General features: G+C 43.1%; 1 protein-coding gene across 1 annotated transcript in view; it reads left to right on the top strand.

Annotated features, from left to right (window-relative positions):
* gpc4 (glypican 4) overlaps positions 1–14,141 on the top strand; it is a 46,952-nt gene extending 32,811 nt beyond the window's left edge. The window contains exons 3-9 of the mRNA XM_008419859.2: positions 7,476–7,873; positions 8,198–8,363; positions 9,919–10,049; positions 10,132–10,278; positions 10,358–10,482; positions 11,128–11,300; positions 11,786–14,141. Coding sequence (XP_008418081.1) covers positions 7,476–7,873; positions 8,198–8,363; positions 9,919–10,049; positions 10,132–10,278; positions 10,358–10,482; positions 11,128–11,300; positions 11,786–12,003 — 1,358 coding nt within the window. The 3' untranslated portion in view covers positions 12,004–14,141. The remainder of the gene's footprint in view (positions 1–7,475; positions 7,874–8,197; positions 8,364–9,918; positions 10,050–10,131; positions 10,279–10,357; positions 10,483–11,127; positions 11,301–11,785) is intronic.
* The last annotated feature ends 442 nt before the right edge of the window (positions 14,142–14,583 follow it).

Below are 14,583 nucleotides of genomic sequence, written 5' to 3'. Positions count from 1 at the left end.
CGTATTTTCCGCACTATAAGGTGCACCGGATTATAAGACGCACCTTCAGTGAATGGCCTATTTTAAAACTTTTTTCATATATAAGGCGCACCGCATTATAAGACGCATAGAATAGACGCTACGGCTGCCACCCGTCCCGTATTGAACCTGTACGGGACAAGGGTCCCTGAGTACTTTATGTACTAGGCTGCCCCAGTCATTGTTTCACTCACGGCTTTAAATGTATAGGGGCTAGTCCCTTGGCAACCCTAGGCAAAGCACCCCGGATGAATATCTAAAGCCACTTTGTTGACATAAAGAATGACTCCGGTCGGCGAGGAGAGGCCTGCGCGTCTGGGCCGGGGCATGGCCGGACGATGGTGACCCGTCTCCGTTCGCGCACAGCATGTTGGTGGCGAACGTGGTGCTAAATGAGCTGCAGACAACCTGATTCTAGACAGTCGGTATTTATGTCTATGGATAGGTGAGTCAAACTTTATTAACAAACCAGCGTTCTGACAACTATCCCAGCATGCACCACACACTTCTTCTACGGGGGAAAATGAAGTCGGCGGCTGCTTACCGTAGTTGCTAGACCTGTTGTGGCTCAATATTGGTCCATATATAAGGCACACCGGATTATAAGACGCACTGTTGGCTTTCGAGACAATTGAAGGTTTTTAGGTGCGCCTTATAGTGCGGAAAATACTGTATATATTTATAAATGTTCCCTACTAATTTATTCTAGCTTTTTTTTAAATTTCATGTAACTTAACCAGGTAAGTTGACTGAAAACAACAACCTGTTGAGAAAACAAAGACATCATACAACAGAACATCACACAGCAGAAAAACAAAAAATATTGTAAAACTGTGAAACATGTAAAAAAAAAAAAAAGCAGATACATTGATCATTCATCTGTTTTTTACTGAGTTGATGGAGCTCTATGTTAAAGTGAGCACATTGAGCTTTTGTAGGGGTTTTCCTGCAACTTGTTAAATTCATTGAGTGCAGCAAAATAAGACAACCTGGCTTCCTGGTGACTGGTTTTCATGAAGTGAAAACATAGACTGTTTCCTTTAAAAACCTTCAATAACAGAAGGAGCTTCTGCTTTTTTTTTTTTTTTTTTTTTTTTAAACCTTTGCGCCTTCAGCAGGAAACATTGCCACACTTTTCTGAATGCGTTCACTCAGCTGTGAACTCGCCAAACTTAAGCAAATGATCACATCAGTTCTGTTGATTTGTAAGCTCTCTTCACATAAATCCTGCAGCGACTTATATAAACTAAAACTGACATTTGGTCCAGAATCAGAGGCAACTTTCGACACTGAAGCCCAAATGGACATCCAGTCTCGACTTGTTGTCCAACACCTGAGCAGAGAGCAAAGCTCGACTACACAAAAGAGACAATTACAAGAAAAAAACAATGTTCTCATGATGCTGTCGTCTGTATTATTACTAAAATTGTGTGTTCAAGTGTTTAGCTGACTTTGTTTAGATTTAATACATCAGAGTCACTTAAGCATCTGTGTTTCGTTTACAGCTAAGCAGGCGTGGGACCATACAGATTCTCATGGGGTGATAACCTCGTGAAAACATGGCCGAGTTTCAGAGTGGGGGTACTTGCATAAAATATTAACAAAAGTTTAAAAAATAAAACTGAAAAACAAAAGTTGTTTCCACTAAAATAAAATTTTATTGCAGTAAATTGAATGCGTCTGTACCCAGCTAATTTTTAAGAATAGGAAAATGGCGACTAATGCTTGTTGGAAAAACGACATTGTTTTGGATTTTCTGCTCTTTATTGAGTTGATATTTGCCAGAAGTTGCCGGTTTAAACTTACAGAAAGTAACAGCCATGACTGACCAGAAATGTTTCCAAACAGCTGAGTTCATCTGTGATGAGTCAGGTGGGGAAATGTTGCAGTGCTCCTTTAGCCAGACGCAAAGCGCTATGCAGCAAGATGCTGCTGCGCAGGCAGGAGTGGATGATAAAGTTGTTCAAACGTGGCACAGCTTGGAGAGGTTACCAGTCTGGGGATGGGCGATCTGGACTTAGAATTTGATCTGAATATTTTGTAATGCTACTGTGATAAAGATTTTGAGGAAAAAGAAACTATTTGGTAGTTATTATATTATGGTTTCACTGCACTTCATAACGCCACACATACAAATGTCCTTCAAAAAAATTCTCAAATGGATGCTTCTCCAGGATGCCACTTACTTTAGAGTGTGATTTATATCACTAAACCGCACACAGTAACCCCTTTGGATCATATTTTCTAATTCACTGATATTTATTGATACTTTTGTGGAAGCTACAACTTATCAAATTTAGTGACTTTTCAGACAAAAAAAATAAATTTTGGACAAAATTGTAACTGACCGGTCGGGCTTTTTAAAGATCTGTGATCGGACAGATCGTGCCACCTCTTGCAGAGTCGATGATAAAACGCACCAACCCATAGTTTAAAGACTGGAAATTCAAATACTGTAAATTAATGGCTCAAAACAAAAAACTAACAGAATTATAGTGCCGTAAACACATGTTTTTTTCAAAGCACTTTAAGTTTTAGAAAAATCAGAGGAAGGTTTGAGACATAACTCGAGTACCGGAGAAACAACGGCAAAGCCTGCCACAATAAATCAATTAATCGCATGATAAAATAAAAGAATAATTTCCGTTTGCCTGATTGTTGATTTTTCTTGAGACCGGATGACTAAAGTCTTCAGTCTGGTGCACCGGGCTGAACTAGCCCATTTGTACAGAGACTTCAGTATCCATTTTATTTGTCATTTCAAGTAAATAGTTTTGGTTTATTTACATTTGACATATTCGAGTGTTGTTTGCTAGAAATTAAAATGTATTGATCTTTGAGAGGGTGTCTTTACATTATTATGCCTTATTGATATACAACTCCAAAATGGTCTCAAAACAACAATATAATTTATCGCAATAACTTTGGAAGAGTTCATCGTCCTGCAAAATTTATCGTGACAGATGAAACTACAGGATTTTTCTACCCCCTCATTTTTCTGTTTTACTCCTTCAATAAAACATTTGACCTCGGACGAGCTGGAAAGCCTGATCGGTCCGTGTGTTGTAGCCAAGGATCTACATTTCTCAATGATAGTTGATAGCAAATACATGTGAGGCCTGATATTCCACAGTGACCCTTCACTGATGGACAGGCCTAACTAAATAAAGCCTCAGAGTTTGACAGCGCTGGATTAGGCGCTAAATAAGCCAGAGGGGACATGCTTTCCACATGTTTCAGCCAGACAGATGTCAGCTTTTGGTGTTCAAGGGCCAAAACACTGAAGCTATATAGTTTTGTTGAGTCCCTGTGGATCGTTTTGCTCAATCGGCTGCCGTCTCTTCTACCCGACCGGTTAGACTTGACTCCTAACGTCTCCAGTCGGGACGGTGGAAGTCTTCACCTCCAGAGTAATCCTGGTGGCGACAATATCGGCCAGAGCAGGAAGGGAAAGCGTGTTTGCATGAACACGGCTATGTGCAGGCAGACAAACTCAGGAAGCGGTGATTAGGTCGGCTCTCGTCGCGCACCCCGGAGCTAGGAGTCACAGCCAATTACGACCCGAAGCCAGAAATAGTTCTGCCCCGCTCCACGGTGTTTGTCCTGGCCTCGGACCCTCTGTCCCTGCTGCTCTGACCCCCGTCCGGCAGAGCAAGTCCATGTCTGGGAATTAAACACTTGGATTAAGACGCACGCACGCACGCGAGCACGCACGCACACACACACACACACACACACACACACACACACACACACACACAAACACACACACACACACACACACACACACGGAGCGGGGCATTCCAACAGCAGGAGGGACGGAATCCCATCCCGTCCGAAAAGAGGGGGGGGAAGGAGCTCAACGACTAATTGGCACAAATAGGATGCAATTACTGCCTGGACTGGGACTGGGAGGAGCAGGGTTTATAAGGCCACCAGTGGGTGGTGTGGTGGTAGGGGACGGGGGAGAGTGGGAATCTCCACTCCGGAGGAAGTGGGAGGAGATGGGTCAGCTTCTCTATTCCTGTGATGGATCGTTGCTCGTCTCCGCTACATGCCGAAACGCTGACGGTCGAGGTTATATGAAAGAGGGGGGGAAGTGGAGGGGGGTTGATACTCAGACGCCATCTCCCCCCCACCATGCCCCCTCTCTCTGCTGTTTGACCCTTCACCCATATTCTCTCACACTGCTGGCTGAGCCACAAGCGCTGTTTTAATGGAAAAGCTCCTGAGCTCCTCGGCCTGTTGGCAGACGGCTCAGTGTCGTAAACTGAGTTTTAATGGCAGCGCAAGAAGCCTGGTTAGCGCTGCTCATAGCTCTGACCAGAAGACCTTAGTGCTGACACGCACGCACGCACACAGTCATGTGTTTCTGTCTTTGTGGGGACTTTCCATTGACTTCCATTCATTTCAGTAAAGCCTAACCCAGACATTTTCCCCGACCATTACTAACAAATACCTAACCCTAAAAGCAGAGCGCAGATCTACTCAGTCTAATTCTATTTACAGCAAGTGTAAATGAGCAGGTCAAACAGTCGGTTCTCTAATAAACAACATTTTGTCAGCATATTGGTGCCATTAGTCTGTAGAGAGGGTTTCTACACAGTCTGGATTTTATTTTTAATCGTTTCCAAAAGCTTGTGAAAATGAAACAAAACTTTCTGATTTTTTTCTTTACCGTCTTCTGGATTCCTTCCTTCTGGCCTCCTTTCTTTCATGTCTATTGTCCTTCTTTTTCTTATGTTATTCTTTCCTCACTTTTTTCTTGTCTTTTTCATTCAATGCCATTTCTTGCTTTCTGAAATCTTTATTTTTTTCCTTGTCATTTGTTGCATTATTCCTTGTCCATCCTACCATCCATCTCTCTTTCCAACCTTCTGTCGCTCTGTAGTTTTTCACCTCATTTCCAGTTTTTCATTTCTGTTTTCTGTTCTTTCATCCTTTCCAGTATCTTTCCTCTTTCACTTTACTACCATTCTTTTCTTCCTACTTGTTCTTTCTCGGTAATTCCAGTTTATTCTTTCCTTCCTTGCTATTCCTTCCTTCCTCATTGTCTCTCTCTCCCTTCCTTCCTTCTTTCACTTCCTTCCTTTCTTCAGACCTTTCTGTGGGTTTCTTGCGTTCTCAAACAAGTTCCGACTCACGTACAAATGTCTACAATAAACTTATTGGGGAGTTTTAGTGTTTATGTGTTTCAAAATGGATGAAATGCACTGTGTGGAAACCCGGGACCCTGGACATAAACCGCCGCGCTGCATCATCTTCCAGCTCAGTGTTTTCCACTGACATTCAACTTGTGCCTACTGTGACATTCCAGTGATGGGGGTGGACCGTTTAGTTTTAATCTTTGTCAGTGGAGCGTGGAACTTGGTGCCCTCTCCCCTGGCTCTCCGCGCGCGCGTGTCTGTGTGTATGTGTGTGTGTGTGTGTGTGTGYGTGTGTGCGTGTGTGTGTGTGTTGAAGGAGGGGAGGGTCTGCGGTGGTGGTGCGGAGGTAAATGGAGGGGCTGCAGTGTTTCCGGTAACCTTGGCGACACAGTGGGGATTTGGAGTTAAAAAAAGCCCTCAACTTAACCCGCCCCAAGATGCCCTCACCCCCTAGTCTATCTCATTTTTTTCTTCTTAATGTGTCAGTCTGAAGTGGAAGTGACAGCACTACTTGGAGTGTGCATGTGTGTGCGTGTGTATGTGTGTGTTTTGTGTCTCCCCCTGTGAGAGCATGGGAACTTTACATTTCAAAGCTACGCTGTGGGCACCCAGAGATACTGCAGTGGGACACAAGTTTTATCCACAAGGGTCAGCAAGCGGGTGAGAGGGGGAGGAGAGTGGATTTTAGAAAAAAACAATCAGTGTGTGTGTGCGTGTGCGTACGTGTGTGTGTGTGGAGGGGTGAGGGGGCAGTGTTTGCTTGCATGCGAGTGAAACATAAGGTGAAACATTTTCAGGGACTCTGAGGAATTCTCATTTTGTTCAGATTAAGAAAGTTAAGGGGTGAGGAGGAGGGGTGACCATGGGAGAAGAGGCTTGGATTATGGGTGGTGGTGGTGTGGGGGGTGATGGACATTCCTCAGGATGAAGTAGGTCATTGTTCGCTGTCTCTAGTGAAGAGAGCTCTCTGAAGGAACTGATGAAGTGAAAGCAGCAGAGGGAGGGAGCGAGATGCAGGACTGGATGGAGGTGGACGGGGTGGTGGGGGTGTGGAGGCTACAGGTCCATCTATGCAAAGGCGAACCGGGAGGAGGGGGTGGCATTATTCAGTAATCCTATTGAAAAGGCTTCTGAAGGACAGTCCAACAGAGGTTGGCAGAAAGGGAAAGCGAATGGAATGTGACAACAGAGAAATGCCATTGATGGTGGTCAGTTTAACGCATGTTGATGTGGAGAGACAACTCTGCTGAATGGAGAGGCAGCGCGGCGGCCAACATGATGCAGCGCCACCATTTACCGTCCCGTCCCCCTCCTTCGGCCCAGATGCCATTTAACTATCAGGTTTTGTTGCCGGAGCTGTTGGTGTTTGGACCGTTTCGCTGAAGGGCACTGTCTGCAAAGGTGAAGTGAATAAAAACGTCAGTCAGGCTTCAAATGATATGAACTCCGGCCAGGTTGTAAGGAGTAACAGATTTGGTGACAGAGTTCTGTTTACTTTACAATTCTGCCGTGCTTTGTGCTGATCCGTCACATAAAACCCCTATAAAATCCTTTGAAGTTTGTGTTGAGGGACATTTGAAAGGTATGAGTATCTTTTTCCATCATCTTTGAAGAGTGTTGTAAAGAATGCTTTCTATAGACAATGTTCAAGAAGGAATCTGTCATTTTAAACCATTGATTTCCTCATTGGGATCATAAGGGTGCATTCACACCTGCTCTTTTTAGTCAGCTTTAATCGAAGCCTAATCTCATTTGCTTAGAAAGTCTGGTTGGTTTGGAGAGGTGTGAACTCTGATGCGCACCAAAAACGTGAAACATGAACATCTACAAACCTCGGTCTCAGTTTGTGTGAAGTGAATGCAAGACCGCTCCAAAAGCAGGAAACAAACTAAAGTGCAGGGCATTCTGGGTAAACACAATCAAAACAAATCTGAGTCCAGCTCTAATGGGAGAAATGTCTTGTGGTCTTTTGCCAAAGACAAAACAGCCGCTAAAAATCCAACGCTACTCCATTTTTATTTCCAGTGCAGTGTGAGAGTGAATCACAGCAGCTGAAAATGTAACACATGTTGCAGTTTTGGTCCACCAGAGCAATGGTGGCAACAGTGGTAGAAGTTTGTCCCGCAGTCGATGGGTTGCCGTTTTGATGTGTCCTTGGGCAAAAACACTATACCTGCCTCTGGACTTAAAAAGCACTATACACTATACCGGCCATGTACCATTTTTCTGGACTGTCGGGTGTGAAAACACGTCAAGTTGAAACGATGCTCAGATTGTTTCCGTCATGTCGCGTTCTTCTTCTCTCCACAGAGTTCTTCAAGGAGCTCCTGAAAAACTCCCAAACATCGCTGCACAACATGTTCGTCCGGACCTACGGCATGATGTACATGGACAACGCCCAGCTGTTCACGGACTTCTTCGCCTCGCTGACACGCTACTACGTCTCCGGCAGCTCCGCTGTCAACCTGGAATCCATGCTGTCGGACTTCTGGGCCGACCTCCTGGAGAGGATGTTCCGGCTGGTCAACGTCCAGTACGAGTTCAGCGACGCTTACATGGAGTGCGTGAGCCAGCACACGGAGCAGCTGCAGCCCTTTGGCGACGTCCCGCGCAAGATGCGGATCCAGATGACGCGAGCCTTCGTGGCCGCTCGCACCTTCGTGCGAGGCCTCGCCCTCATGCCAGACGTAGTGAATAAGGTGTCCACGGTAAGCGAACGCAGCTTTTTTTTGTCTTCACTAAAAAAGGCAGTAGAAGTCGGCCGACCCCTCCCTTCAGAGCCTCTGACTTCATATCTTTTGTGTTTGCGCCAGCTGCGGTTGCAATAGACAGCCAGTCTCAACACAAACCTCTTTGACTGTACTGGTTTGACATGTTTTTCCATGTGATTCATTGATGATTAGATTATTCTGCTTGGTGGACCTAGCCCTATAAAATGAAATGTTTAAGCCGTTTCCCAGTCCAAGTATGCGTCTTGGATGAGTTTGTCTCGCTGCGGTTCGGTCCTGCTAACAGCCTCCCACCTCCTCCAGGTCAGCGCATCTCCCAGCTGTGTTCGAGCAGCCACGAAGATGTTGTACTGTCCCTACTGCTCCGGCCAAGTGGCCCTGAAGCCCTGCCAGAATTACTGTCTGAACGTGATGCGGGGGTGTTTTGCTAACCAGGCTGACCTGGACACGGAGTGGAACAACTTCCTCGGTAAGAAGACTTCCAACACGACCATAATTCCAGTCTTGTAACCGTAATAGTTTCTGTTTTTATTCCCATTTTCCACCAAAGATTGATAGAAATCGGATCTTCTGTCACAATCTTTAACCTAAACAGGATCGTTTTGTTTGAAGGTCCTCTTTGTTAGACATCTTGTACAAACATGTGGCTTATTTACTGTAATGTAAAGGGAGAGGGAGGGGTGCACATGTGACTGGCTGCAGGATGAAAGCTGTTATTGTTTAGTGTAAACACACTCAGATCTGGTCCATTACATTCAGGGTGGTGCACATCTCCTCTATTCTCCACTCTGTTTATTATGCTCTGCTTTCTGTTTGCTCCTCTTCTGCTGCAGCTTCTGTGCTCTAATTTCACCTATGAGCTGCTGCCATCTAGTGGCGGATTTTAGTAACGGCATGCAAGGTTGTACAGTTGCTTTGCAAAATTATGTTCACCCTTTTTCCATATTTTTGGCCAATTACACCTGAAAGAATTAAAGGGGTTTTATGTTGTAGACCAACACAAAGTAGGGCATGACTAAAATGTGCAAGGAAATTATTTAAAGAATAAATCTGGAGTGTGATGTACATTTAATATTCAACTAAACAGAATATAGTGAATAATATTAGAGAACAAGCAGCATCACGAAGACCAAAGAAATGGCAGAAAGATCAGGAAGGAAGAGCAGCAGAAGTTTAATTTGAAGTGTTGCATAACAAATATGTGTAACAAAAAAAAATTATAAATACATCTTAAAATTTGTCTTGAGAAGACTGTCTAATCTCATACTTTATGTAGTTTATATTTCTCGTGGGAAACATTTGAGTGGCACACAAACATCTTTATTTAGTTCTGTGACTTGAGGCTATTGCTAATTAGCTGCTAATGTACACATGCTAGCTATCTAGCGCTTTGGCACCCATCATTGGTAAGGCCAGTTGGCTGGACGATCTTTGATTTCGCCACTTCTTACAGTGTTCCAAAGTAACATGTATTTTGGACAAAAAACTTTGCAGTATTATATAAAATACACCTTTTTTTTTACTTGTACATTTCTGTTGATTAAAAGTCTTAAATTTCATTTTTATTGGTCTTAAAAAGTTTTGAATTTGAGTTGGTGAAACCTGCAGAAACCCTGATTAATTAGTTTACCTTTTTTTTTTTTGCCAAAGTATTTAATGTGGAGGTTGATTGATCAAAGCATGTTCCTCTTTAGAATGGTGTAGTCAAAGTTTACACTTAATTCAATTGAAAATTCTTGGCGTGATTTGAAATCGGATGTTCTGACTCTCATCCGATCTGAAACAGTTTTGAAAGGGAAAAATTGGCAGAGGGTTCATTCTCTGTACAAATACACCCCACGTTTTTCAAATTAGCTGCCAATTAATAAATAATGTTACATATTTTAAAAATATAGAAACTTTGTCAACCGTTTTCCTTTCACGTTAATGTGTTTTTCATGAAAGAGCAGGATCTGTTGTTGAATTTGTGGATTTTTTGTAAAAGCTGAGCTGTGGACTGAGAGTCCTTGCATTGTGGTTTCCAGATGCCATGCTGGGCCTGGCCGACAGGCTCGAAGGGCCTTTCAACTTCGAGTCCGTCATGGACCCCCTCGACGTCAAGATCTCTGAGGCCATCATGAACATGCAGGAGAACAGCGTGCAAGTCTCGCAGAGGGTCCGCTCCAGCGCCGCCGTTTTGTCCAGAACCTCCAACTCGGCAGGTTCCGTTTTACTGAGCCTCTCTCTTCCCTGAACAGGTCTTCCAGGGATGCGGGACGCCCAAACTCAACAAGGCCTTCCGCTCCAAACGGTCAGGGAAGGAAACGGGCTTCACCGGCCGCTTCCGGCCCTACAGTCCAGAAGCGAGACCGACGACCGCCGCCGGGACCAGTTTAGATCGGCTGGTGAGGAACCAACCGGACGATGAGCCGCAGCTCTGTGTTTGTACTGTTGCCTAAAATGTGCTTTGTTTGCGCCGCACAGACGATGGAAGTGAAGAAAAAGCTGAAACACGCAAAGAAGTTCTGGTCGACGTTGCCAGAGACGGTGTGCGCAGGGGAACTGACCGTACCTGGCGACGAGTGCTGGAACGGTACAGCCAAAAGCAGGTAAGGGAAAAAAGTTATACTTTTACTGGGTTTGTACGGTGCTAGAAATCCTTGAATTTCACTGAGGGAGTTTTCAAGGTATGGGAAGTGTTTAATTTCTGAATAAATTAATTAAAAGTGCTTAATACTCAAACTGTGCAGTTTGGTAATGAAGTGCAATTTGATTACAAGCCTAAATTTGGAAAACGTTTTTTATTGTTGAAGTCAGATATTTCTTTTCCTCGCCTTCTGAAGTTAAATCAGACCAAACCTTTCTTGTTTTAAGTTTGTTTGAATTGCCAGAATTATTTTTATTTGCTAATATAGAACATTTTTTTAGAGATTTTTTTGTAACTTTTTTGAACCAGTCAGGTGTATATGGTAGAGAGACATTTGAAGACATAAAATATTATATTTTGGTTTACATTGTTCCTGCTGTAGGATATAGAAGATTATCTCAAGAGATTATTAATAAGAGTAATAAATTATATGTCTTAGTGAATTGAAAATTCATTTTTTATTGTTTTTATCTCCATAGTGTGGTGCAAGAAAAGTTTGAAAAGTGCTTGACTTCTACTATGGGAAAAGTGTACAAACCCTGTTCTTATTTATGTTTAATAGGAAACTGCTGTGTAACTCTGACAATCACACCTCTACCCTCCTTAGATACCAATCAGATGTGATTGGCAACGGGCTGGCCAATCAGGTTTCAAACCCTGACGTTGAGGTGGACATTACCAAACCAGACGTCGTGATTCGCACCCAGATTGCGGTTTTAAAGGACATGACGAACCGGCTGAAAGCGGCGCACAGCGGAAATGACGTGACTTTTGAACCAGGTGAGGGCGCCAAGCCACCTTCACCTGGCGCCAAGCCAGGTGAAGGTGGCTTAACCGATCGTCTCCTCTGGAGCTTTGTCTGTTCTTCCTGTGCAGTCTGGGAGAGTGGGGAGTGTAATTATTTTATTTTCAAAGGAGAAAAATATGTGAATGATAAACTTTTCTTATATTCAGATGTATTTTTCCATTCCTGTTTGTTCACAAACTATGTAGTCAAATTGAGACATTAGTCCTTTAATCCAGGAAATGTTCTTCAGGCGATAGAAGGCTGATTTCGTAATCATCTTTATGTGGCTCTGAAGGCTCAGATTAATCCATCCTCCCTCTGCTTGTCAGTCTGTTTTCTGTTTTTGTTTTCTTACATATTTAAACTCTAAACCACCTTAAACTCACAGGTCCACTTTAAAACTGAGCTGAAAACTCCAGAACATTTTGACCAATAGGAACCATCTTGACCCGACCTTTTTTCTTTCTTTTTTTAACAGAGGATGAGGCTAGCGGAGACGGCGAGAGCGGCAGCGGCTGCGACTCCCCATCGTGCGGCGAGGACGACATCTACATCTCCACCGCGCAGAACCCGGAGAAGCCCAGGGTCAATACGGTGCATAAAGACTCGTCGTCGGCGTCCTCACGGGGAAGCCTGGCGCCAGCGTTGGCGCTCTGCGGGCCGGCCCTGGCCCTGCTCGCCCCCCACTGGAGATAAAAGACCATCAGGATGGGAGAGGAAGAGAAGATCGACTAGGATTACAAGAATGAAGGGGAACCCTGTCAGAGAGACTTTAAAAAGACTTGCCTTCAGGACCTCAGACTGGGGCGGATGAGGGAGGGGGGGGAGAGATTCTTCTTGATATTACAATAACTTCACTATTAACTATTTGTATGTTTGTAAGGACATCAGTGTATGGCAGGGGGATTTTTAGTCTGAAAAATCCACCTGTTTTACCCCCCTACCTTGCAGTTTCATAAACTCACTTTAGGTTCTGCTTGCGGCGTTACAGACATAGCAAATTGTGCCTTTTTTTTTTTCTCCCCAGCGATATCAATAACAGTTGATGATTGGTTGAACAAGAAGTGCCTGTATTGAGGCATCTTCATATTTCTGATGATGTTCCTGCTGCCCATCACTCATGGATCATTCATAAAACATGCAAACTGTGAATTATTTTGGATAATCAGCCTGTCAAATCATGATTTTTTTTTTTTTACTCGAGCACTCATCACTCAGAAATACAGGAAGATGTTGCAACACAGGTGTTCAACTTCCTCCCAGCGCTCGTGCGTTATTGTACGTCAGCTTATCGGCTTCGTAACACCCTAAACCTTCCCTCTTTTTTGTTTTTTTTTGTTTGATTTGTTTTTTTTTTAGTTCCACACCTTGCACAGCTCATCTCATACCTCATGAATACTCTCAATGCAAGCTGGTGATACGGAGTCAGTCCGGGAGAGCCGGTCCTGGTTTCCCCTGGTGACAGCCCAGAAGAAGGTGGCGAGTCATGGCGAGTCACGCCGCCCCCCACCCCCGCTGGTCGAGTTAGCTCAGTTCATCACAAGGCTCTGTAACGGTCCTAGTCGGGAGAAGTCGGAGCATTTCTGAGGATCAACCGGAGAGCATTTTGATCAAAAAAAAAAAAAAAGAAAAATCTGCAAAGTTTATTACAGGGTTTTTTTTTTATTTGGTATGAAAGAATATATTTGGTACTACGGTAGATTTTACGAAATTCGTCCCGCGTCATTCACTCAACCGTTTAATCTACCTACTTTAAAAATCATTAGCACATACAAAATGTTGATGTCTTCATACTTTTTTGGTACTTTTTTTGTCATTTCTTGTTTCTATTTTTTTTTAAGCAAAGAATGTAGATGTTTTGTAATTTGCGGCCCATCCTTGACATTTCAACCGTAAAATCCAGCGTTTTGTATAGTAACTTATGTTTGTATTTTAACAGGATTGGAAAAGAATGATGTAGTATTAAATTAATCAAAACCAGATGAGCAAAAAATATAGGTTGAAAAATTATTTTTAAATCAAGTTACTACATGGATTAAAGGGGTTTGAATAACAATTTAGCAAAAATTGTTTTATTTTTTTTTTCTGGTCCGAGAAAGCTACTTAGGAAAAACGTAAACATTAGACCATTTTCCAACTTAACAATCTTGCTTTTGAAGGATTTGATGAAATCTCTATGCAACGTATTGCAAAGTACCTGAGCCTTTATACGGAAAAAACAGCAAGGCTGCGCTTCAGCTTCATTTGCCATTACATTTCCCATGTTTTCATGTTCCGCAAACATTTCTGCGAGGGTTTTGTGCACGCGTCGGAAGAGCGAAGTTGTCAAAGAAACATTCGGAGGAAATGTTTCAGGTGACGATGGTGAATGTCTTTTGTATGCAGGCCAGGGCAGCAGTGGAGTTTTTTCTTTTCTATTTTTTTTTGTTGTTGTTGTTTTTCAGCTGGCAGGAAACGGTCCGGCTGCTGGATGTTCATTTGATCAACAGAGAAATGTCAGTCCCATGACTGAAAGAATTAGAAAAGAAAAAGAAAAGTCGAACTTGGACAGGTGTTAGAAATCCTTCCGCTTGCTTCTGGCCCACAAGAAGAGAAAGGACTCGCTCTCTGAGGAGAGGGTGACTGACTGACTGAAAAGTATGAATGATGTGTAAATAGAGCAGCCGTTTCTAGATGTCTCTAAAAGAGGCCTTAACAGTTCACCAGATTTTTACTTGTCAGAGTAAAAATAAATGTTATGGAAGAAAACGAGATGAGATAGATGTTAAATTGTAAGAGAAAATGTATATTAAACATTTCTTAGTCTTATGGAAATAAAGACTGCCAATATTTAAGTGAGTGTGAGTTGTCCGTTTTTTTTTTCTTTTTGAGTTTTCTCTTCTCTGAATCACATGACGTGTATACTGTGGCAGGGCTGGACTGGCGGCCATGATTATTTATACTACATGCGAAGGTACACAATGCGCTAGGATATACAAGTACGTGTTTGTTAAAAAAATCAAAAATAAAACGCAACAGTCTACAAGGAAGACAGCAGTCATGCCGTACCGGAGTAATGGTAAAAAAAACAAAAGAAAATACCTTGCTCTACCTTGCGGTGGCGCAAGGTAGAGCACGCGGCACATGTAGACGAAGGCATCTTGGGAGAAATGGCCACAGCGTCTCAATTCCCATCTAGAAGTGAAAGTTTAAACTTCAATAGCACCAGGGACTATCTGCAGACATTTCAACAATCATTAAACATAACTGCAATTATTTAAAGAGAAATTAACTTTG

The sequence above is a fragment of the Poecilia reticulata genome, linkage group LG10 (genome assembly GCF_000633615.1).
Source record: "Poecilia reticulata strain Guanapo linkage group LG10, Guppy_female_1.0+MT, whole genome shotgun sequence".
Classification (NCBI taxonomy): domain Eukaryota; kingdom Metazoa; phylum Chordata; class Actinopteri; order Cyprinodontiformes; family Poeciliidae; genus Poecilia; species Poecilia reticulata.
Note: the sequence above shows the minus strand (reverse complement) of the source record. Positions and strands in the feature narration are given on the sequence as shown.